The sequence below is a fragment of the Agrilus planipennis genome, unplaced genomic scaffold (genome assembly GCF_000699045.2).
Source record: "Agrilus planipennis isolate EAB-ADULT unplaced genomic scaffold, Apla_2.0 scaffold89, whole genome shotgun sequence".
NCBI lineage: Eukaryota > Metazoa > Arthropoda > Insecta > Coleoptera > Buprestidae > Agrilus > Agrilus planipennis.
The window spans coordinates 228,586-255,643 of NW_020439079.1; the positions used below are offsets into that span (position 1 = coordinate 228,586).

Genomic DNA, 27,058 nt, shown 5'->3' on the forward strand with positions numbered 1-27,058 from the left:
CTAAATTTTCTGTTAAAATTTTTTGTTCGAATTACAGAATATTCGAGCAAAAATTTTTTTATAAAAATTCCAAACCGGTTTTCTGGAAAAATTACTATTCAAAAACCGGTTTTATAAAATGTCTGTTTTTGTATAGGTAAACCCTACTACACACATGCCAATCAAAGAACCTTTCTCACCATGACCTAACCTTAATCCTTGTTGTAGGTGTAGCACTCCATGCATGACAACCAGTGGAAACCTTTATATTTTGATTATTATTATCATTATTATATATACTTAATTACACTTCCTGTAAATGTGGATAACGTTCTGTTTCATAAGAACAATATTTTTACTCATTTTCGTATTATCTTATTGAACTACTTTATCTAAATCTTGTACTTACGATCAAGTGTAACTCGTCAAGGGAGAGGGGTCTGAACCCTTTAAATAGCCTTACAATAACCCGTTTAAGTTCAAAAAACATACCTTTATTATTATTTACACATAATTACTGACGATTTACATATTCAAATTACTACTATATATGCTAAACGTACAATACCACAGACTTTAACAAGACAATTCATTATAGGCAGTTTTCCTTTGCAGAGTCGACGTTGTGCTATTTTAGCTTTTATAAATATGTACTTGTACAGTCTACCAACTGAAAAACGAAAAGAAAAATAAAAGCTGTGCTCGTTCTTTGCTGGTTGACTTTGGTACAAGTTACAGAACAGAGCAGAAACTTTTAATGAAGAGATACTCCTGTTTCGAAAAAGGTTGCAGGTACCTGATATCGTCGACTGGAAAATACATTGTCAAGGGCTTTCACGTGAAAAATTATCACGACGAAGTGACCGTCAACCATGATACTCCGATCATTCTTTCATCTTCAGTTCTGATGACCTCTGAGCAATAAAAGAAATTGGCTTGTAATGAAACTTGGAAAGTGGAACAGAACAGATTCGATTACGGGAAATGAAAAAGCGAGTAAAGAAGGCATCCATCGGGGATATACAAGAAAAATAAATATTGAAGGTTAAAAAGAACGTATTAGACACACATTAACAGCATGATCATAGGAACGATATATATATATATATACTAGGGTCAATTGAAAAGTCCTCGGCCTGACACATAGATGGCGGCACCACAACTAAATCCATATGATTTTCAGTTAGTCCTAACCTTCAAAAGACGCGTCTATAAATTTGACGGCTGTCGGATCATTAGTTTGTGAATTATAGCATTTTTAGTGAAGCAACTTTTGTTATTGTGAAAAAAATGGATAAAAAGGAATTTCGCGTGTTGATAAAATATTGCTTTTTGAAGGGAAAAAATACAGTTGAAGCAAAAACTTGGCTTGATAACGAATTTCCGGACACTGCCCCAGGAAAATCAACCATCAAGGATTGGTATGCTAAGTTTAGACGTGGTGAAATGAGCACCGAAGACGGTGAACGCAGTGGACGCCCAAAAGAGGCTGTTACGGACGAAAACATTAAAAAAATCCACAAAATGATTTTGAATGACCGTAAATTGAAATTGAATGAAATAGCAGACACTCTACAGATATCAACGGAACGTATACATCACATCATTCACGAATATTTGGGTATGAGAAAGCTCTGTGCAAAGTGGGTGCCGCGCGAGCTCACTTTTGACCAAAAACAACGACGAGTTGATGATTCAGAGCAGTGTTTGAAGATGATCACGCGTAATAAACCCGAGTTTTTGCGTCGATATGTGACAATGGATGAAACATGGCTCCATCATTTCACTCCGAAGTCCAATCGACAGTCATCGGAGTGGACTGCACACGATGAACCCGCTCCAAAGCGTGCAAAAACGCAACAGTCGGCTGGCAAGGTTATGGCGTCTGTATTTTGGGATGCGCGTGGAATAATTTTCATTGACTACCTTGAAAAAGGAAGGACCATCAACAGCGACTATTACATAGCGTTATTGGACCGTTTGAAGGACGAAATCGCCGAGAAACGACCGCATTTGCAGAAAAAGAAAGTCCTGCTTCACCAAGACAATGCACCGTCTCACAAGTCAGTGAAAACGATGGCAAAAATTCATGAATTGGGCTTCGAATTGCTTCCGCATCCACCGTATTCTCCAGATCTGGCCCCCAGCGACTACTTCCTGTTCTCAGATCTCAAAAGAATGCTCGTTGGGAAAAAATTTTCGTCGAATGAAGAGGTGATCGCCGAAACTGAGGCCTATTTTGAAGCAAAGGACAAATCGTACTACAAAAATGGTATCGAAAAGTTGGAGGATCGCTATAATCAGTGTATCACCCTTGAAGGGAATTATGTTGAATAAAAGAAACGAATTTTGGAAAAAAATGTGTTTTACTATTTTAGGCCGGGGACTTTTCAATTGACCTGTTATATATTCAAACGCAGCATAAAATAGGGAAGACTCAAAGGAAAAGCGGCGAGATAGCATGTGTCTAAATACTATTAGACTATACTATACTATACAGTAAAAATTCGTTATTCACGGTTTCCTTATTCTCGTTTTCATTATTCGCGGGTGAAAAAATTGCAACCCAGTTCCTATATTCGCCGCTAAAAATTTCATTATTCGCGGTTGCAATCGGTAAACAGAAAAGGAGTCGGTGTCATTTATTAAGGGGATTGACCACAATAGACCGCTCGTGCCTAGTGTGAATTTTTCCGAAAACATGGGTTTTTATTCTAAACATTATGATTTAACGCTGCGAGATAAATATCTAATTTTTTGTATGGTAACAGAGAAAAGTTCACACTAACTCGATACGTTTTTGGTTCTCAATAATATGGTCATTAAAAGTTTTTACAAGTGCTTACAGTTGATGCTTCTTGTAGGGCACGTATTTTCAATGGAAATTAAAAAATTTAAAAATGGCCTTCGACAGGCTTTAGAACAAAGCATTATCTATCTTATTACAAAATTTCAAACCTCTGTTCCAAATATTAAACTCATGATATCTAGAATCGATAAGCATGTTTTTACTCTACGGCGCGTGTACTCTGAATCCCCTTAATTTGGGTACAGTTGGTACGTGCCGAAGCGGTTTTTATAAAAAATATAATCGAGTTGACCAACTTCAAAATACTAAATAAGAAAAATCACTAAATTTTTTAAACTCTTGCCTAAAACTGATTATAACGATTAATTTTAATTGCGAATTTATCAATACATATTTATGGAACGTATACCCCGCGAATAAAGAGCTTTTACTGTATTCTGGTTTTTTATTGCTAAAAAAACACAAGGCGAGATTAAAACAAAGACCGAATATGCAAGACTAAACGTCATCATCATACGGTCATCAGTCTTAAGACTGATTGGACAAGCACCTCTACTCTTTTCTATCCTTCATCCCTAACTACCTACTTGATGTGAACAGTTATCCAGTCTAGGTTTACCTCTACTCCTCTTAGCCCCTGTTTCTGCCTCCAATATGTCTCTAACTAGCCTTTTATGCCTGAGAAGATGTCGTACTAACCTACATCGCCTATTTCTTATTGACTTCTACAGTGTCCTCGAATCTCCTACTCTTTCTAATAACTCCTCATTTCTAACATTCTCTATCCACGGTATCCTCATCATTCGCCTGCAAAATCACATTTCGAACGCTTTTAACCTTTTCTTTAACAGTCTCTTTCTAAATAAATCGTTCTAGAGCACGGAAGTGACCCTTTTTTATTAAAGGCGACTCGACCCTGCACTTTCCTTTGTTTTATGTCTATACTGCTCCTTCCATCCGAAGTTACCTAACTTCTTTGATACCGGAAACCAGCGAATATAATTTTTCGACCGCCACCTTTATATTCAAACTTTCCCTACTTTAAAATAATTCAAAGTGGTCTGTATTGTAAATACGAGGGTGGATTGATAAGTTTCCGGCCTAACCAAGAGATGACGCCACTAGGCCTACCTTGAGGTGACATTCTATAGTACCATCCTTGGATAGCTTGTAGCTATAGTTTCAGCCCGATCTCCTTGCTAGTGTAGGTTTGACAGCACGCTGAACAAGACGCCTCTGTGGTTTTCGTAAAAATGGAAAAGCAGGAAAATCGTGCTGTCATCAAATACTTTTATTTGAAGGGGTTAACGCCGAAGGAAATTAAAAAAGAGATGGACTCAACACTGGGGACATCCTCCCCGTCATATTCAACCGTTAAGCAGTGGGTTTCCGAGTTTAAAAAGGGTCGTGTGAGCACCTCTGATGGGCCTCGCTCAGGACGCCCCGTTGAGGTCACAACTCCAGATATGATCGAAAAAATTCATCAAATAGTGCTGGGAGACCGCAGATTGAAAGTGCGTGAGATAGCTGAGACCTGTAAGATGTCATATGAACGTGTGCAACATATTTTGCACCAACATTTGCATATGGAAAAGCTCTGTGCAAGATGGGTGCCGCGTTTGCTAACAGTCGACCAAAAATTGATTCGAAAAAACATTTCTACCGCAAATTTGTCATTGTATAAGCGTAATCCAAGCGAATTTTTGCGTCGATTCGTAACCGTTGACGAAACGTGGGTCCACCACTACACTCCTGAAACCAAAGAACAGTCTAAACAGTGGATTGGACCAGGGGAACCAACTCCAAAGAAGGCAAAAACAATTTTTTCGGCGAACAAGGTTATGGCTACTGTTTTTTGGGATGCAAGAGGTATTATATACATTGATTACCTTGCAAAGGGTAATACTATCACTGGTCAATACTACGCAGACTTATTGCAACGTTTGAGCCACGAGGTGAAAATTAAACGACCTCATCTGGCGAAGAAAAAAATCTTGTTTCATCACGATAACGCACCAGCGCACACGTCAATCGTTGCGACGGCTAAAATCAACGATCTAAAGTTTGAATTGATGCCGCACCCTCCTTACTCTCCAGACCTAGCCCCGAGTGACTATTTTCTGTTCCCTAATCTCAAAAAATGGCTTGGCGGTAAGAGATTTGCGGACAATGAAGAAGTAATCGAAGCTGTAAATGGTTATTTTGAGGAGCTTGACGAATCAGTCTATAGAGATGGCATTAATAGACTGGAACACCGCTATGAGAAATGTATCAGCCTTGGAGGAGATTATGTTGAGAAATAAAAAAAAAAAATTTTTAAAAACCTTGTTTTTCTTGGTCAGGCCGGAAACTTATCAATCCACCCTCGTATAGCATCGTGCTACAGATGACGTTCACTGTGCCGTTTGTAGTATTTTCTTTCCCTACTTTATCTTCCCTTACATGCGAATACTTTTGTTTTATTTCAATTTACTTTATTTTCAATCCAATCATCTATGTTTTTTTTTACTTATTCATGGGCATTGACGTATATAATTTCAATTGACATTTGATAGTCAACTTATTCCAGATTCTCCGATCAACCGCGATCCCTCGGTCAATTTGTAATTTCTAATCACCCTGTAGGTATTACGTTATAAGTCAAGAAGTTTTTCGCGTATGAGTTAGGAAAATTCAATTCGTATTACCAACCAGTTTAATTATTTTGTCAAAAGTTAGAGGTTGGAAATACGTAGAAGCTATTTTGCATATTTAGTGCTTACAGCAATTATGCTCTTGTTTTATAAAATAACAACATCGTTTCGATGGTGTAGTTAATTTTATCTCAAATGAAATCAAATTAGATTTCAACATTACGTGCAGATGCTGCGGAGTTTGAATGGCTGAATTCGTAATTTTACGACAAGTTTGTATATTTAGCAAATATATACTAGTACTTCTAGTTAGCAAAAACTTTTGGGTGTTTCATTCCCACCAGCCACTAACGCTGGTGGGCGGGCAGTCCCTTCGGATTACGCCGGAAGGTAGGGCGGAAGGCCCACTTCAGCCTGCTTTCAGGAATCATGGGAATGGGTGGGTGAGAAAGATGATACAAACGAAATGAAGGCAGAAAAGAATGAAAGATTATCTATGGTATATTACTGCCCCAGCATTTTGCCTAAGTGATCCAAGGAAACTACAGAAAAACTTGGATCAAGGCAGGCGGACCCGGAATCGAACCGGCGTCCTCCCGAATGCTAAGCAATGGTCTAAACCTCTAGGCCATGCCGCTCGGTTAACCTAGTTGTACACAACTGTATACAAATCATTTATTAGACAGGGCAATTGATCTGATATATCCACTAGATTTTAAATTTAAATTTAAGACTTTAATAACATTATCTTCGAATGTGTTGGATTTCGAATTATACCGAAATTGCGCTATTAACTACTTCGCTACTTTCACGGAAATGACTGAACTTTTTAGCTTTTTGTATACTTCATTAAAGTTAAGAGTGACTTTTGTAAGGGTGATATGTACAGTAGAATCCGCTTATAATGACATTAAAGGGAAAAGACAAATACGTCATACTAAGCGGGCGTTATACAAAGGATATATCCTAGTAAATAAACAACTTTCTATTTTGGTTAGTTATTAATAGAAAAAGAAAAAGAACAATGAATTATAATATCATTATTCATAAGAAGGGTCACAAAAATGAGTGAAAATGTTATTATTAATCATTTGGGTCACTATAGCCGCATATGATTTCTTGATTCATAATAAACGATATGTCATTTTAAACGGAGTCATTATATCCAAATTTTCCTATAGAGAATTTAATATGAAAATCAAACTTAACACTGCAATTACTTCATCGCTTAGGTCAATATAGGCGGAGTCATTATAAACGAATTCCACTGTACCTGTAATGGTATTATCTTGTTGGTTGAATAACTGCTGACTTGTAAGGATTACTAAAAAGTAAAGGTGTAAATGTCATGGTTGAAGAATTTCGTAGTCATTCAAGAATATAGTAACGGTTCTAAAACAATGTATGTATTTTATTGTAGTTTTTATGACGTACATTGTTATGTCGCGGTCCAAGGAGTTTTGATATTCCAGACCTTTCAACGTTCTTCGCCGTTACGATCCGACAACCGCTTAGTCGCCACTGAAGATGCCGTCAGCGAAGAATGGCGAAACGTCTGAAATATCAAAAGACTACGGCAAAACAGCTTGGAAGGAATCGCCGCATCATGTGTCTGTTTTAGCTTGTCTGTTTGGTGATTTTGATTTTTAATTCATTTATTGTGTTCACCTTGTCGTAGACCATGAGCCGACACTGCTATGAATATTACATATAATAAATAAGAGAGACTCACCGTTCCCAGCTGAGTCTTCGTGGTACGTTCGAGTCGTCTACTACGTTTTGGTTTTTAGTTCCTTGGTTGAGAAATTTCGAAAGCTTTTGAAAGCCGCTGCTTGAACTGGTGTTACTGGGACTAGTTATTCGATAAGCCTTAGCAGCCACGACATGCGGAGCCGGAACTCTGGAAACAAAGTTTGATATCAATGGAAACATATGTACCAATATCTAACCCAACTTCATCTAAGTTCGCAATGGATGAATCCCGCATTGAAGATGTTGTATACCCGAGGCAGGGTTTGCTACTTATTTACCATCTTCCACTTAATAGGGATTTAAAGATAGTTAGCGTAGTAGTTAGCGTGCTTGTACACGTTTACAATTTTCGCCGTAAGCTCGTACAGGGATTTAGCCGGATAGCGAGTGGACTACAGCCAGAAATGAATGCTTATCTTAGTTAAAATGCCATGTGGAGCCGATATGACCGACAACAAGCCGTACGCCGTAAAATCTTTTGGTGTTTGATTCCCAGCAGGTACAAATACTGACAGGTGGGCGGTTCCTCTAGAATATTCTGGAGGGCAAGGCAGGGAAGTTAGAAGACCCTCTTTATTGTCTTTTTAGGTACCGTAGGAATGTATGAATGGTTGTGGACTGAATGATTACAATGATGAAATTAAGATAAAAGATTATTATCTGTGGAATATTATAAATGCTCCAGCATTTGCCTAAGCGATCTCAGAAACCTACCGAAACACTTCGACCAAAGTAGATGCACCCTCCTAAATGTTAGATCATACCGGTCGGTAGGGTCTCAGAAATGACGATGGCTACTTATATGTATATGATAGCTTAATACAGGGGAACTTCATTCCAAAAGGTTACATGAATTCGAAATGCGAAATGTGGAGTTCCAGGCAAATAATTAGGATACTGTCGATAGGTATTAGAATGAGTAAGAGAACAGAAGACTCTATTAAGTGAATAAGAAATAGGGCAACTTTTCAGATATGAAGGGCTAGTCAGAGACATGTTAGAGGCAAAAACAGGAGCTAAGAGGAAAAGTAGACCTAGAGTAGATTGCTGTTTATAAATAGTTAAAGATGTGAGTTCTTTTCGTACGGGAAATGCGAAGATTAGCTGAGGATAGAAAAGAGTGGAGGTGTGTGTCATTCCAGTTTTGGAACTGACGACCTTCTGATGATGACGACGATAACGACGATCGTTTCAAAAGATGGTGGTGTAATTATGAGCAGGAATTAGAAATAAGAAAAGCAGCAAAGCCGCGCTCCATCCTGCTTCATACTAGAAAATAGTAAGTACCTTAATTAGGCGGTGAACATTGCGGTAGTTGGCCTGCGACAAATCACCAAATTGAGTTCTTGTTGTAACTAATAATATTGTGTATGACTTCAGCTTGTGACTATAAGAATGATATTTTATCAATTTGTAAATCAATATTATTACGAGGGCGGTTCAATAAGTACCCGTGTTTGAAGACAGAGGACGTTCCTTGGGGAAATTGGGGTTGTCAGCGTGTGCTGCCATCTATCAAACCACGCCAAAACGAATTGATTGATAGGTTAGTTTGGATTTGGCAGCCATTCGACTGAGACGTGTTTCGTTATTTTCGCTAAGATGGAAAAAGAGCAGTATCGTTTTTTGTTTATGGATGGGAAAAAATGCGAGGAGATAAAAACAAAGTTGGATACTGTTTACGGAGACGTTTCCCCATCTATGACCACAGTTAGATATGGTTTCAATGAATTAAACTTGGCGAAGATCCGTTTTCGATAGAAGCGACCAGGAAGCCTGGCAAACGTTGTTACCGAAGAAATCATTTTATGGATTTTTTAGGGAAAGAAAGAACGATCACTGGACAATACTACAGTGAGTTATCGAAGGAGACACGGACGCATTTGGCGAAAAAGAAGGTGCGTTTTCAACACGATAACGCACCGGCACATTCATCTGGAGTTGTTGCCGCCAAACTGCATGAATTACGTTATGAACTACTGCCGCACACCCCGTACTCACTTGATTTCACTCCCTGCGACTTTGTCTTGTTCCCTACCATGAAGAAATGACTCGCGAGAAAAAAATTTAACTCAAACTAGGAAGTCATCGCCGAGACAGGGGGAATTTTGGAGGGTTCGACAAATCCTATTTTTTGGAGAGGTTAAAAAAATGGCAGGGACGTTGGGAGAAGTGTACCTTTCTATGTTGGAAAAAAAAATTAAAACAAAAGGTGTCTTCATTTCTAACACGGGTACTTATTGAACCGCCCTTGTATATTAGGTACATGTATGTCGTCCCGGAATTTTTGGAGGCTTTTTTTAGCTTTGCAACATTTCTATAAAAAGCCCTTTTATTTTAGTGAAATAATATACACCTATGCTCAGCCTGAAGGTTAATCCTAAGTATTGACGAAATAATTTTTGGAATTGGATAAGTTTTGAAGATTACCCGCTACATCCAAACTTATGGACATACACACGATTAGTTGCTTTAATTTAGATGATCGAAATTCAGGATTTATTCTAATCAAATAATTTTTGCGTGATGTCATAATGTCGTAAACATATAAAAGAAATAAATTAAAACAGTACGGGAATATGTTTTCCTCTTTTCCTATGCTTCTATCTCATCTTTTCCCTTTTATTCACCATATTTAACTCCTGTAGCAAAGTTTAATATGTACCTACCTAATACGCCAGGGTTTATTAAATGCAATATATTTCGGTGTTAAGGCGGGATGGCTTTAAGGTTTAACTACATGTGTGGGTTGAATATATATTAAACAGAAATGCCTATGTATATTTCTTCCCCTTTTATTACCTGTTTTCTTTTTATTTTTAATAAAATTTATTTTCTTACCTCAAGACCACTGTTCCGTCGGCCCCTCGTTCCGGACCGTAATTGCCGGTACCACATATCCTGCTGAAAGCACTCTTCCTTCTCGTTTCTAATACTTCCGCTTCGTCCCATATTTTAGGGGATTTCGGTGCAAGACTGCCTCTCGGGGCCCACAGTTGACCTCTGGTATCTGTAATAATAAAAAAGCAGTAAAGATTTGATTTTCTCGTAGAAATGGTGGTTACAAAATATATTTTTACAACATAAAATTGACACAAGAATTACAAATGCATACAGGGTGATCCAACGGTGCGTTCAAGTATGTGAAAATGGGTGATTAAAATTTAATGTGATGAAAGTGAAGAATTGGGCGATTGTAAGGGAACAATGAGCGGATGTAAAAAGGAGTAATTCTATTTTATGGTCGCGACCGATTCGATTTAGTAATTCGAAACAGATTGTTAAATGTGTTTGGAGCGCGACACTGCACGGGTGCGAAACATGAACCACGAGCGCAGCGGAAAAGAAAAGTTTAGAAGCGTTAGAAATGTGGTGTTACCGGCGAATGATGAGGATACCGTGGATAGAGAAGGTTAGAAATGAAGAGATATTAGAAAGAATAGGAGAATAGAGGACTCTACGGAAGTCAACAAAAATTAGGACCTTCTCAGGCATGAAGGGCTAGTCAGAGACATGTTAGAGGCAGGAATAGGAGTTAAGAGGAGTAGTGGTAGACCTACATTAGATTACTGTTTGTAAATAGTTAACGATGTGTGATGTTCTAGGAAAACGCGAAGAAGTCCAGCCAGTCTTAAGACTGACGACCTTATGATGATGAGATCACGTTATTTTGTTTTTACTATTTGTCGATTTAAGTGTGTTTGATGTTTCTTTTTTTGCTAATTTACTTTATATATATATATACCTTAATGTTTAATAAAATATTTAAGTGTAAGCTTTCTAATTTTAAAATGACCTTGACTTTTACCCCCGAGGTAAGATTGAGGTCAATACATATTTATGTTATAAAATGTATATTTCAGCTCCACCCTAAGTTCTAAATTGAGAAAAAGAATGCCTAAAATTCTACTATTTTGTTATTTTGACCTTGTAATTTGCATAAGATGACTTTGTATATTATACTAGGACGGTATATTGTTATACAGCTACGATCGGCACTTCCAACATTTCATAAGGAAGCGAATTTTATGATATATTTTGGAATATAATATTATATTAAAAGTGATTTTTATAATTTAGAATATTGCAGTTAACAATTTAACATAGATAGTTGGGAAACGTAGAAATGACAGGGAATTATCACAGCACCCTGCATCTTCATGATCTTGAATTCGACTCCTCTGATTATTATTATTGATTCCGCTATTTAAATGATCGCTAAATGACTTACCAATACAGTAAGTGTCAGCTTATAGTTTTAAATAAATAATTTAGATGCACTATCTTTGTAGCAGTGACCTAAATGTGAACTTATTGATACTATGTAACAATGTCACTAAACGTAGAACTTTACGCGCTTTTAGAGTTAGAAATAGGGGCTTTTATTTAAAAAAAAAACCGACTTAACCTCAAAACAAGTTTGCTATATTCGACCTGAACGTTAAATTGAAAGTCATCATTTGATTTTCCATTTTTGTCTAAACATTTTTTTTTTATTTCAGGCCTTCCGCCGGAGTTATTTAAGTAGTTTTTTTAAAATAGATGTCTTGAACAAGTTTGCGATGTACCAAACTTACTTCTTTTACTAAATAGAATGTCCCTTTTCATTTTTGGATCGCCTTTTCTTGTCCTGTATCTTTTTGAATAAGTTTGGTGAGACCATTGTATACGAAAACATCTTACGAAAACGTTTAATTATACAACACGCTACTGAAGTGAAACTTCTTCAAACACACAAACATACCGGTATAAGGGTTAAGGAATTAGTTTAACGGTATTATTTGTACACTATTAATTTAAGTTTTACACTATACATGCCGGAGTTGCCTGTAACGAACGTTGCATTGAAGCGCGCTCACGGCTCAAGCGATCCCCACTACGAGACATCCGTTGCATGATTTCGTTACATAGCAACTCGCATGAAATGAACTTACCCTACCGTGCGTAAAGAAGTTCCACTTCAAAAACGTGTTCTTCGTTTACATTTCCTACTAAATCTTGATTTCTGTATTTTATTGATTCAAAATTGCAAATACATTTCTGACAGTTTTCTGTTTCCGGTATGTTTTTGTAATATTGCCAATTTGCAATATTGACTCAAAACTGAATTGAATAAACATTCTAACGAATTTGTACGTATTTACTTAGTTAGTATGTATGTCAGGCAGCAGTCTGCATTTTCCCATGCAGAACAAATCGACAGCAATTTTGAAGTGACTTCATCATACGAATACTATGTATAGTAGGTATTATGTTATTTAGTAGGTGAATTATTTCCACTGTGCAAAATGTACATTATTAACTAGCGCTTGCACGAAAATTCATCAATTAGTTTGAACGGCATTGAATTGGTAATCAGTCGTGCTGCCCGAACAAATTAGGAATAATATTACTATTCAAAACTCGCAGCATGCATTTTGATTATACTCGAAAGAGCACTATATCGGGTGTATTTTATTAAATATTAATTAAACGATTTACAAATGAGAAAAAAGAGACGGTCGGTGGTTTAAGGGTCAATTATGTACTTAGGTATACTTCATTTACTTTCTCTAGCGATGTGCCCCTTCCAATGTCTTGGATGCGTGCTGGCAAAATCGTAGATAGGGAGAGAAAAGCTCATTATACTCTCGACTCTTGTTCATTAAACATACTTTTTCATACAGTACCTGCCAAAAGTTTTGTTCAATCATGAGTAGTAGTGCGAGTCGAAAACAAGCGTTAAAGCCTTTAATATGTCTTCAAATATAAATAAACATCTCGTTGATATTTTCAGTAGTAAGTGGTACCAATAACAGCACATTTGAGCAATGCAATTGTAGTGGATGATATGGTCAATTTTTCCGTGCAGTACTGTACGGATTATATGCTCCTCACCGGTTAAAAGTTTGGCCGCGAGTTGATCCTTCCTTTTCTGACCTAGTGCTGTTCTTTTCTACTTTGCGCCGGTCAAACTGAAGGTCACATCGCTACAGAAAGTAAACGAAGTATAAGTTGAGTCTGACACGGGTTCTATTCTCATTCGAGACTTAAAGTTTGTTGTTCGTCCTCCTCGGCGATAAGGCAATGACAAACCAACCGAGAATATCTGCCTAAGTAATTTTCTCAGTTCGGAGGCATTTTTGAAAGTTTTGAGTTCTGTAGTCGGGAAGTTCATGTGAAGATGTATAGTCCTCATATGACAGTAGGTAAGACAGACTTTAGCGTGTCAGCCACTTTATAGTTTGTTAGAGTTTCTGGAGGACTTAATAACGAAGAAATACACTAAATGGAAAGATGACCGATGATAAGACTGATGAAATGTAGTAAGCAGTATCAAAAGGTAAAAACACGGGATAAGAACTGACTAAGTTATGAAAAAGAAGTCTTCAGGAAATTGTGAAGGAGGAGCTAATAGTTGGTGGATGAATGTAGGTTACCAATAGAGTAGTAAGAAGATTGGAAAGTTCTGAAGATAAGAAATACTAAGAAGTAAAATGTAGTCCCCAATCACTGAAGAAAACCCATCGTAAAATTGTAATTAGGAAATGATGCTAACTATGTAAATCAAAGACAGTTCACATAATGCTAAGACAGCTCACATAATTCAAAGACAATTTACAAGTTTCCCAAGATAGGTTGAGATAGTTTCAAACAAACAGGTTCGATATACATAGTCCTTATTGTAAATTATGGTGCACAGTAGGTGTAAGTGCAATAAAAAATTCAAAAGCAAATTAATTAATCTCAATAACAAATAGCACTGCTAATTAGTTTTGATGATGCCGCTTTATTCTGCACTACTAACAACAAGCAGCAGAATATTGTCTGATACGAGTCTTTACAAGCTTAACCCCACCCGAACAAATGAAGAAGTGGGAAGAATAGGTGCTGGTGATTAGAAACGGTAGAAGACTGAGGGACCGAGGTTTATACATATAAGAGATGATATGACATTATGAAAGTGAGAAGAATGCAGAACATATTGGAACAAATGGTAAAAGAGGAAAGGAAAGAAACTGTGGATAAGACGGTTAAAATTGAGTACAAGAAGATAATAATAGATGAGATAGTATGGATATGAGGAAAAGGAAATGGTAAACGAAGAAGGAAAACGGACATTTTGTAGGGAATAAGAAGGGATGAAGCTATTATAGTCAGGGGAAAAGGCAATAGGGTTTAAAGGATACAAAGCTGGATGGAAGTTGAAAGAAGATGAATATAAGTAGGTACGTAGAATGAAGCAAGTATAAAAAGATTGCTTTATTGGTGTAAGAATGGTCCTTCAGACGAAGTAACTGTGTAGTTTTTAATAAATCTGTTTAATTATATACACTAAAACAAGTATAAACACGTCTAATCATAGATAATTTAAATAATAATGCAAATAGTTATAAAAATAATAAAAACTGGCGGAGGTGCTGGGCGTAACCTTCATTAAGAAATATAGACCTAGTTTTAAGGAAATGCGAAGATTAGCTCAGGATAGGACGGAGTGGAGGTGCGTGTCTAACCAATCCTAGGACTGACAACCTTATAATAATGAAATAATAAAAAAAAATTTTGGGTGCTTCATTCCCACCAGCCAATAATGCTGGTGGGAGGGCAGTCCCTCCGAACTACACCGGAAGGTAGGCTGGAAGGCCCTTTTCAGTCTCCTTTCAGGAATCGTGGAATAGGGAGGTGGTAGTTCGGGTGAGAAAGATGAGACAGACGAAATGAAGACAGAAAAGAATGAATGATTATCTGTGGAATATTATAACTCCAGCATTTGCTTAAGTGATCCAAGGAAACCATAGAAAAACTTGGACCGAAGAAGACGGACCCGGAATCGAACCGGCTTCCTCTCGATGGATTAAACGTAAAATACTCTGAAATTGGTGCATTTTTACATTTAACAGTAATGGTCTAAGGATGGGAGAGGAGACAGCTACCACCCCCTTCGCCTCCTCGGTATCCCTATTGAATTAAATTAATATTTCCATTAATATTACGGTTGCCTGTATACGCAAATCAATGGAATATTTGGACTAACAGTGAACTGATATATTGACGATCAAAACACTAGTTGCAATTAAACAGAATTGCTTCAATATTTTTTTTCGTAATTGGAAACTAAGGCATTGCAATCGCGCCTGGATTGTGGTGTATTGTAGGAATGTGATTAATTTTGCGACAGTATAATTGATTTGTGTTTACATACATAATTAGATTAACAGGCCAAATCAAATTATACGTTATTTTGCATGTATTTTGCTTGATTTGGTTGCAATTTAATAAAATGAAACGGCGCGGAATTTAAATAGACAAGTAATTTAAACTGTTTAAATTAAAATGTTCTGTCAGGAACTGATTCAATTGCGATACCGGCTAACTTTACTGTGGTTTTCAATATAAACAAATATACAGAATGCAAAAGCTGAAAATTTGATAATATAATTTCCGCTATAGGGACCAAAATGAAACATCAAATTATATCTCAGCCTCTACATAATCTAAATAATAACAATATTTCAACAATAATATAATGAAAAACAACAATTAGATTATTGTTTTGATGTATTCGGTCAAATTTCAAGGCTACAGAAAATGTAAATTGTATAAAACTAGCTTTAAATTAATATTGTTTCTTCATATAACCTTTTAACTCCCAATTCATCCTTACAACGTTTTAATTTTATGTACCTAATAGATTTTAAATACAAACGTAGCAACAACATTTCGTCCTTAAGGGTTGATTTTTTAAAAATTGCCAAAACACGTATTTGTTTAATTTCAACAATGAGCAACCTTCGAGCAAATCCGAGTACAAATAAAATATACCCCATGGAAACATTGTAAGCTCTTTTCATTTAATTAATAGTATCAAACAGCATATATAGTAAGTTTCAAGTAAATTCAACCACAAATTAAATATGTCCCAAACAAAAATTGCAACAGCTTTTTATCCCTCCCCTCCCTTTGGAGGTTGACTTTTTTAAAATGTCGAGATAGGTCTTTCAGAAATTAAATGAAAGACCATTAAGACACCAAGTTTCAAGTAAATCTGCCCACAAATAATATATGTTCCATTTAAACATTGCAACTCCTCTTCACCGTTCATCCCACCCTCAACAGAGATTGATTTTTTAACCAGTTTCAAGTAAATCGAACCAAAAACAAACATGCAATCTTTGCTAATCCCTTTCAGCTTCCTAAAGAGGTAGAATTTTGTAAAATGTTGAAATAGGTATCTATGTCACTAATTTTATATGAAAAAGCATTAAAGCCAAGTTTCAGGTAAATAAAACACCATACTTAACCATAAATATTACGTTTAGATGTCAGTTGCGTTTTGTTATACCAACGAACGCCTAGACTGATGATTTGATTTATAATTTTTTCGTTTTGCTGTCATTTTCGTTTTGTCATTCCATGTCACTTGCGTTCACATATAACACGTTTTTGCCGTGGAACGTAATAAAAAGTATCCTATGTCTTTTTCCCGGTTGTAAGCTACCTCCTCTCCAATTTTCAGCCAAATCGGTTCAGCCGTTCTTGAGTTATAAATAGTGTAACTAACACGACTTTCTTTTATATATATAGATATAGATGCTTGCAGTTATTATCAAATATAGTTGTAGGTATATTAAACTTCAAATATCTGTATCAATAAAAAACGATAAATGTGGATATACAAATAAGCGCCTCACTGTGTTGTTTGTCCATAAAATTGAGAAACAGTAAGTACTTTGTAACTAATTTTAAGTGTATTCAGTGTTCAAGTTCTAACGACGTTGTCCTTGTACTACTAAACAGGTACACAAGTGCTTTATCAGGAAACGAAGTTTTAATACTTCAGTAAATTATGACTCACCTTGGGAGTTGTAGTTTCCTAATTGCGCCTGAAGGATGTTTACACCTGGGACGACTATTGCAGGAAGCGTCCTTGAACGCAGCAGCGGGGGCGGCTTCTTGCTGGCGGCGCCAGTTTCTAGCCCTGCACATGACGCTCTTTGATCTATCCTAATGTTATTGACGGTCAAATGGGAACTGTAACGAAATAGATAAAATCAGTAGTAATAACTCTGAAAGGCACGCTTTTAGGAGATTAAGAAGAATAAGGTCAGGTGGCGCTATTGAACGGTAATAAACTTTAATGAGCCTTGATGGGGTCATAAATCAGAAAAAAACATCCAACGTAACACTTTTTTCAATCCAATTTATTAATGTATGGAAGTTATAAAATAACGTAGTTATGCAAAGTATAAAAGAATGTCGATTAATATATATTGGATAGTATCTTAATCCTTAAAAATTTTTGTGTAATAACAATATTTTTTGATATGTTACACAATATCGGTACCCAAACAATAGATAGTTACAATAGATTGCTATTAATTACAGTATGTCAACAGCAGCTACTTTGATTTTATATTACATCTTTTTTGTAGGTCGAGTCGCCTTCAATAAATAGAAGTCATTTCTGTGCTAGCGAACGATTAATTTAGATATTCGAAAAAGGTTGTTAAAGGTGTATGTTTGGAGCACGGCGCTGTACGGGTGCGAAACATGAACGGTGGTGTTACAGGTAAATTATGACGATGCCGCAGATAGAGAAAGTTAGAAATGACTAGGAGAACAGAGGACTCTATGGAAGTCAATAAGAAATAGGTGAGATATGTTGGTAGGACACCTTCTCAGGAATGAAGAGCTAGTCAGAGATATGTTAGAGGCAGAAACAGGAGTAAAGAAGAGTAGAGGCAGACATCAATAAGATATAAGATGAATACCAAAAAAATGGTCGTCGCCAGAATAAAAATTCATCAAACAAGTTTTGCTAGTAGTGTATCCTAAGGTCGCAGGGAAAAATTATCTAAAAAACAGGATAAATGCGAGTCATATGGACCGAGGGTTCCCTACATCGGGAGTTCCGTACAAACTTTCTAAATAATTTGTCCGAATTCGAATCTCGATGATTTTGTCCCTTTTCTTTGAGTATTTTTAAGTTTCCTCCAAAATCAGTCTGTTAAATTTCACAGGCAGATATAATCGGGAACTTACTATTGTAAGTGGAATATCAGCACACGCGTTAAATTAATAAGGCGTGTTGTTTAATTCTTTGGTGAAAGGTTGAAAAAAATAGAACTCTTGCAGCGAAGTCAACTTAATTAAAATATATTTACAAATATGTACAGAGTATCTCCAACGATTGATTACTAATGATTGTACAAGTGCTAGTTGCGTTTTTGTGCTGACTTACTTCAAGTGCTTCCTTTGAAGTCTTTGGTCACATCACTTCTTATATCTACAACTTAAAAACTAGGAACAAATGCCAAGGGTGTGGCGAATGTCACCATTGGTGATTAACCCTTTAAAACAACTTTGTGGAAACGTACAAGGCGGGGCTTTCAAACTCAAAAATGTTGAAAGAGGGATACTTACAATCTGAGAAAAGATCGGCTACATCAAGAAATCAACAAACGGTACTTTTAACCGTTAGGCTCATAAAAAAAACACCCCATAATAAAATTGAAACTAAATTGGAATCGTAAAGGATCCTTCTTCAACCGTTACCTCTATAAACTAATTTAAACATTGTACCGATGCATCTAAGGGTCTACTACCAAATAAACACCATACCGCCTTGTAAATTTGCAAACATTCTAAAAACTGAATGCAGGAAGAACTTTATGACCTGCATCAAAAAGGTCGGTCTTGACTCCGAACACAGTCCCTAAAAAGGTTTATTTACAATGCTACAATCAAAAAATACTTTTTTTTTGTGATGTAGCGTTTACGGTTTTCGAATTTTTCCCTTTACTTGTCCCATACGACACTGCATTTTGCCAAATTTCATGACTCTAATATGCCGTGTAAGTTTTAATTCCCTTGCTAGTGTCAAAATATGCGACATAAACAGCCGCATCCTTTGAATGTGTTGACTCAGTAGTTTGATTTTTTCACAGCTCCAAGGGAGTACAGACCTGAGTATTTAATATTAATTTCAACTTATTGATACCTCCACGCGTTCCTGACAGGTAGAAAGACAGAAGACGGACAATGAAGCGATTACATTAGGGTTCCTGTTTGTGTAATAACATTAGTCCTGCATTTCGCAACTGTTTGTGTATCACGCTTCCTTATTAATATCCGGTCTTTGCCGAATGGAAACAAAACATCCATGGCATTTGCAATGCGGCTACTGGAGTGAACCCAGTAATCCATACAATGGTTTTGTATACACCTACTCCTACTCTATTCCGCAGTGGAGTGGATTCAAGCTACTGTTTAAACCGGGATCGTTCCATTTGAATTGTGAGCAGATTAAAATTCAAAAAACAGCATAATCAGCTTAGTATATGCTTTAATACTTGGGTTCAATGATAAACATAACCGTCGATTGGTATAATAATATATGTATAATAGTAAACAAGCATTAACAATAGTCTTGAAATAATATTTCAATAAACATGTAACATTAAAAATAAATTGATTACAAGTTATCGTACTGTTACATTCCGACTGACTTCATTACTGATTTACGCCTTTGAAATAATGGAGTATAAAAATTAGAAAATTATCCAAAATAGGGGTGCAAAATCCTAAAATATCTTTCATCGTCATAACGGCGTCAGATCTAAGACTGATTGGATACGCACCTCCACATTTTCCTATCCTGAGTTAATCTTCGCATTTCCCCAAAACTAGAACATCCCACATCCTTAACTGTTTGCAAACAGTAATCTTATCTACCTCTACTCCTCTTAACTCCTGCCTCTGCCTCTAATATGTCTCTGACTAACCCTTCATGTCTGAGAAGGTTTCCTACCAACCCATTTCGCCTATTCCTTATTGACTTCCATAGAGTCCTCTGTTCTCCTATTCTTTCTAATACCCCTTCATTTCTAACCTTTTTTATGCACAATATCCTCATCAGTCGCCTGTAACACCACATTTCGAACGCTTCTAACCTTTTCTTTTCCGCCGCGCCCACCGTCCATGTTTCGCACCCGTACAGCGCCGCGCTCCAAACGTACACATTTTTATATAACACTGTTTTATTAATATCGCAAAATATCATTACAGATTACATATATTAGAAAAATTTCTCGATATTTCAAAAAATGTTTGCCGTTCATCCCTAATTTTTTTATTTTTTTCCCACTATACCAAAAATTGTTCCCATGTACTAAAATTTTAAGAAAGAATCCATGAAAAAGAAGAATTAAGTTACTCATTTGATGTTCCCATTCGACCAAGTTCTAAATTTCATGCAGCAATCCATGGCAGATATACGTGACATTGTCACATTTGCCTATTTTATTAATTAGTCTTCGTGAATTTGTCAAAATTACCTGTTAAAAATGTTGCAATTAGGATAAAAACAAAAGTCGCCCTTTGTGAAGAACCCAAAGCGTTTTCATGCAAAGAAAGTGGTATTTACTATCTCCCAAAAATCCCCAAGCACGCCACAGTAATACCTCAAAAAGTTACAAGGAAGATCTGGATGGTAATCGCTCCTCAGCATCCAGTTTAACTTTGACGGAAGAGGAAGTAGACAACGTTGTTCTTGTTGACGAAGCGTCATATATTTCGGCATGTCGAAAAACTCCTGACGGTAAATAAAATATAAGGAATCGATTTAATATCTTTTTGACGTTGGGAGCTTTTAAACTAGGAGCTCTACTTATTAGTGTTCCGTGCCTATAAAACAGAGGATAGTGCAGGGTCGAGTGGCGTTCAAAAAGAAGTCACTTCTATGCTCGCGTACGGGTGCGAAACGTGGATAATCTCCGTGTGGAAAAGAAAAGGTTAGAAGCGTTCGAAATAAGGTGTTACTGTGGATAGTGAAGGTTAGAAATGAGGAAGTATAAGAGTAAGAAAAGAGAGGGCGCTGGAGAGGTCAATAAGAAATAGGCGAGATAAGTTGGTTGGACACCACCTCAGACTTGTACGGCTAGTTAGAGGCATATTAGAACCAGAAACAGGAGTCAAAAAGAGTAGAGGTAGACCTCACAAATAGTTAATGATATGGAATATTCTAGTTTTAGGGAAATCCAAAAATTAGCTCACAATAAGAAAGAGTGGAGACGTATGTCCAACCAGTCTTAGGTTTGACGATCTTATGATGATGATGATGATGTTGCTTAATTTCAAATCATTGTATCCAACGGAAGTCTTCCTAGGTAACCGTCTTGTAAATTGCCTAATTAGCAGAGAAAGCTACAACAAAACTTTAAAATAAAATGAAATTCACACATATTTTAACAAGCATTATTTTCGCAACAATTGTTGCGCCAAACTTGGGTTACTTCAGGCGGGTAATTTGTACCTGCACAACGGATTTGAATCACAAATAGTAAACAGCAGCTTTTGATATGTAGGGTAGTAACAAGGACATTGATGACTATGAATATCGTTTAAAGGTTATATTCCAAAAACAATGAAAGTATTTCAAAAGTCCAAATTCAAAATCAAGAGAACATATATGGTAAAGGCACATTCCAATGTTCCTTGTTTCGTGTTCAACTACTTCAGTCTTTGCTGGCGTACTCTATAATTAGATTCACTCAAGGCGCGATACCCTTCATTGAAAAATTATACGTTTTAATGAGTTATTTTAAAGTATCTATCCCTTGTTCGTACCCAGTGATCTGTCACCCTGCTTAGAAACGTAATCTCCCCTATTATCAGAACTTCTTACCGTAAAATCTGAATATTCTGAATGATCTGTGTGACATTTGTATAATTTGGTGGAGGTGTTGGTCTACAATTTGACCACTGCACTAGCCACTAAATTCCCATTTGGAATAAGTGAGAATGTGTTAAAGTATTCTTCATTGTTAGTAGATTAGTCTTCAGCTAGAACGTTCTCGAATGTTTCAAGGATTGTCTTCAGCAGACCAGAAGTCGGAAACGTTCAGAATTGCTTGGAAAGTATTAAGCGGTGGGGATGACCTCTGACACTACATTAGGGCATTTTATGTATATTCAGACCAAATTATTCAATAAATCTTTATAATCTCCTATAATGTTCAAGAATGTTCGACGTGATTGTGTTTTTCGGGTAGACAGCCGGTTACCATACACCTATCCAGAGTAAGCGGGAGTATACATACTAGAATGCTCTTGGGGTGGTCATCACATAGAATGTTCTTGAATTTCTTGTATTGACTTCAAGTGGTATATTCTAGAGTGAACTGAACCAGAAGAATGGAGAACATTCTGGAATGTTCGAGGACCATTATGTGTGAGTGGGTTCTGACGCTAAATAAGGGCTTATTCATATTTCGATCAAACTGACCCAATAGTACATTACGTATCGAGGGAAGAAACAGAGTTTTTTCAGACTGCATGTTTGCCATTCTCGCCTTCGGCTCGGGTGGCAATTCACATGCAGTCTGAGATAACCCTGTTTCTTCCTGAGGTACGTATACTATTTTTTGTCATGTTTGTGCGGAAATCTCGTCATTAAATTGATAGTTGGCAAAATAAGAGTAAATGATTTAGAGGTTAGAAAGACATTGTCATTGAACAACTGATTTCTGCGCATGCCCATAAACTTCAGCGCATGCGCTCAAAAGACTCAACCTAACCTATTTCATAGCATGCAAGACGTGCTTTCCGCGCTAACATGACAAAAAAAATGTTTGGAATCTATGATGTTCGAGATTTCTGCAGTCTGGCGTGTGTTTGAGTTTGCATGTTCACCACCAAATACCCATTTAGAATAAGTGAGAATGTAAACCCAGTGAAAGCTGGAAAACGGAGAATAAGTCAAACAATTTTTAAATTCAAGAACGTTACGATACCTTTAAGATTAGCTAACTGGAAAATATTGGTGTAACCAGATTTACACTTCGGCTTTGTTTTGGGATGTAAAGGCAATAAAAACAATATGTTGAATTCGATTTAGTGCCTCTTGGCAACGTCAATCGCGAGCAGCCATCGTACAACAAAAAAAATTCGTAATATAAAGTTTGAAAACAAATAAAATGTAATTTATGGAAACGTCTATTACAATATTGGATTGTTATTTTTTCATAATGCTTATTTATGTGCTCAAAAGGTAGACATATTACAGGACTTGCAAGGAAAACGAGTGGGTTTGAATTTCAACTTGACGTATCACAAATATGGAATCGACAAAGTATTTACGTATACTGTTTTAATATCAATCTGAAGTGGTTTAACAATGTACCTTATGAAAACTACCTGTCAAAGATACAGCTTTCATTTTTTTTTTAATTTTCCAATTTACGACTTTGAAAACAAATAAAAGGCATGACAAGCTTTTGTGTTTGCTACTTGATGTTCCCGAAAATGGTTGTCAACACCTACCATTCGGTTAGTAGGTTAATAAGCGATCATTTAATTAAAAGGAAAAACAATCGCAAACAAAATCAGGTTGAAAAATAATTAAAAGAAATACTGAAATGAGTGAGGGTGGTGAAACGGGTGACCGTCTTCACTCACCCTAATGATGGTTTCCCTGCTACTTTTTATGTTCCCCAATTAATCATTAATAAAAAACATTTGGCAGTTATAGGGACTGCCGATAGAAGTGAAAACATAGAACTTTTAGTATTAAAATTTGAAATTCCACAATGTTTGAATAAAAATTATGAACATCAATCTGGTTTTCACATCTATTGACACTCCGAGCAACAATTATATGCATGTTTATATGTTTTTTTATTATTCAAATATTTACATAAATTCCAATGTACTTGATTTTTAACATTGTTTGCATCATTGTCATCATTAATTTCAACAATTCTTAGACATTTTGTAGAGGTAGACCTAGATTAGATTACTGTTCGCAAATAGTTAAGGATGTGGGCTGTTCTAGTTTTAGGGAAATGCGAAGTTTAGCTCAGGGTAGGAAAGAGTGGAGGTACGTGTCCAGCCAGTCTTAAGACTGATGACCTTATGATGATGATGATGAGGCTTATGGTAACTAAAGTAAGAAATGAAAACGTTTGATTGAAATTTATCTAAGTATCGCGTAAAAACAGCATCGATCGTCGTAGCTGTATAGCTACAGATATACTCAGATATTACTGCTACAAGCTGCGCGTGCGCCAGTCGTGAGCATGTCGGTGACGCGAACCCATAACATTTTCCCCTGCCAAAAAAAGAAGTTTTCAAAAATATCAAGCAAAAAAACGTTACTCAATGTTTGTCCAGAGGAAACCTAAGTTTAGGATAACGCATTGCTACTGCGTTTTCATTCAACATTGACTGGAACGATATTGCACGGTGATATTAATTGAATTCGAATCAGAATCATTGTTCAATAGATCGGGCGAGTAGTAACAGGGTTTTTTGGATTTGTACCATGATGTTTTACTGATAAATATACACTGTCTGCCATTTTCATCAAATGAAAATAAAAGGAAACTAAATAAGTAGTACCAAATTTCTGTTGCTTTAATTAATCAAATCGATTGAAAAATTTGGTATCTCGTAATATCTTTATACGGTGTGTCGATAATACGCTTTTTCCAATCTTCGAAGCACTGATGTCGTCTTTACCTCCTCAATCGTCCTTTCATGGGCCATTTCAGTTTCGGGAACAAGAAAAAGTCACAGATCTAGGAAATACGGTGGCTGCGGCATTATTAGTGTCTTATTTTTCGCCAAAAATTCGCGGACAAGAAACGATGTGTGAGCAGGGGCGTTATCATGGTACAAAAGCCAATTTTTGTTCATTTACAAATTCAGACCTTTCTGACGGTTTGTTTCGCGCAAATTGCGGGTAATATTCCTTAACGACCGTTCTACCGTATGGCAAGTACTCATGATGCACCACGCCCCTGCAAAGTAAGACATGAGTACCAACATAACACCACAAAAAGATGGAAAATTGAATATACGCGTAAATTCAAAATTCCCGATACTTTTTCAACAGACCTTGTATATGTAGGTTAAGTTTACAATATGAATGATGTTAATCATGAGGCAGAGAACTTAGTTCACTGTAATAGTTTTGGCATTGACTTCAATTTTTCATCATTTCCAAGTCATCACGATATCTTCGAATTTTCTGGTGAATACAGAAGCTATTATATTATAAGAAATCAAAACGTTTTTCTCGTGATTTACATCATTTCTGCGGTTACCGCCAATACTATTAAGTATTTTCGATCGATTTGATTCATGCGGCAGAAATTTGGTATCATTAGAAACTATCTGCCGATAACTGAGCGCCGAATTAATTTGTTTATTACTTTTGGCATATAAAAATGGCAAACGGCGCAATTTTTTATACATTAAAGTACATTAATATTCACCCTCTACAGATTACCTCAAATTAATAAGGAAAAATTGTTGCTGCTTACCACTCTCGCCGGGAATCGAACCCGGAACTTTTGACTTTACACGCTAATGCTCTGACAATTTAGCTCAGTGGTTGAATATTAATTCTTATTAATATTTAAAAAATTAATACATGCACTGTATTAAGGTGACCATACGTCCCGCATTGGCCGGGACAGTCCTGGATTTTCACCTTGCATCCCGGATTTTTCTAGAAGCAATATTTGTCCCGGATTTAGGTTTTTTGTCCCGGATTGCCCGAATTTTTGAAAAGGTTCTTATTTTCAATATTTATTTTAAATATATTTCAACTAGAATTTTATGAAAATTAGCAGTTCTTTTTCTGCCTGCCTGGCACAAATGCTTCCACGGAAAGAATATTTTCTTTAATGAATAGCCTTTGGACAAGTGACAAGACTCGACTTGAAATAGACACACTAAAAGCGATATTACTTACTAAAGTTAATTATGAAGAAAATTGTACAGAATTTTATACAATGCTTCAAAGTAAAAAAGACCTACTGAAAAAGATCCATAGTTCAGAAAAATATAAAAAGTTTTGTACTCATTAAAAGAAATATTAAAAAAATCATATTTAAGTTATTTAACTTAACTACCCCTGCTACAAGTTCCCGTCCCGGATTTGAAATAAAAAAATATGGTCACCTTAATTGTATGTATACTTATAAGCACATCCCATTCTTTTAAAAATTGTTCGTACAAAATTTACATTCTAATTGCAGACGATAAAGATTCAACCACAGGGGACAGCAATACAGCGAACGGTACTGAAAGTAACAGTAACAACGTCAATGACGCGGTCAAAAGCAATTTGAAGCTTATCGATGATGTGATAAACAATGTATTGGCCTTGCAGTATGAAATAGTGTCGTTTTCGGGCAGTCAAGAGGACAAAAAGTATTTATACCTTGAAGATGCAATGGTCAAATATCTGGTACTCTTGGACAGTATAGAAAGCAACAATAACGAAGATGTTAGGTTTAAAAGGAAAGAAGCTGTTTTCCTGATACAGCAGCACATTGATTTATTGGACGCCAAAACCACTGAAAATATACGTAATAGACTAGTAGCTAATAGTAGAGATCAAGAGTTAGGAAGTCAAGGGCAAAATGCACAGTGGTCAAACTATCGAGGCGAACCCTTGCATCCGAGGCAAAGAACGACTATTCAAGACATGCTCCCCGATAATTGGAAGAACTATACGACGCCATATCCTCATAGACAAAATGTTCATAATCAAAATACAATTTTTAATCATTGGGAAGAAAGTGGTAATAGCCAATATCCACATGTTCCCATGGAAATAGACGAAGATGATACAGATTTTGAATTATAACCATTAGGAAGGAATTGACTGAAATGTGACTTTTATTAAAGAGAATTGCAAATTATGGTTAACAATTATCGCTGAAAATATTTAATCTAATAGGATAACAAGATAATAAAAAACAATTTCTCGTAATGGAATAGTTCTTATTTCGTTATTGTAAGACTCATAAATAGTGGCAATTAAAAATCACCATGTTGTTGAGTTTATTATAATTATTATAAGTCTTTTTTGGTCTTAATCGAATAAAATAAT

General features: G+C 36.2%; 2 protein-coding genes across 3 annotated transcripts in view; one reads left to right on the forward strand and one right to left on the reverse strand.

Moving 5' to 3' along the window:
• The window catches only part of LOC108734587 (ankyrin repeat and fibronectin type-III domain-containing protein 1), a 375,782-nt gene that overhangs the window by 131,546 nt on the left and 217,178 nt on the right, over positions 1-27,058 (reverse strand). For both annotated transcript variants that reach the window (XM_025977330.1, XM_018466209.2), the window contains exons 2-4: positions 17,009-17,184; positions 10,015-10,183; positions 7,154-7,321 (exon numbers count right to left, since the gene is read on the reverse strand). In XM_025977330.1, coding sequence (XP_025833115.1) covers positions 7,154-7,321; positions 10,015-10,183; positions 17,009-17,184 — 513 coding nt within the window. The remainder of the gene's footprint in view (positions 1-7,153; positions 7,322-10,014; positions 10,184-17,008; positions 17,185-27,058) is intronic.
• LOC108734596 lies at positions 20,415-26,938 on the forward strand. The gene is made up of 2 exons (XM_018466226.1): positions 20,415-20,752; positions 26,199-26,938. The coding sequence occupies exons 1-2, from the start codon at positions 20,557-20,559 to the stop codon at positions 26,810-26,812; spliced, it is 810 nt and encodes a 269-aa protein (XP_018321728.1). The 5' UTR covers positions 20,415-20,556; the 3' UTR covers positions 26,813-26,938.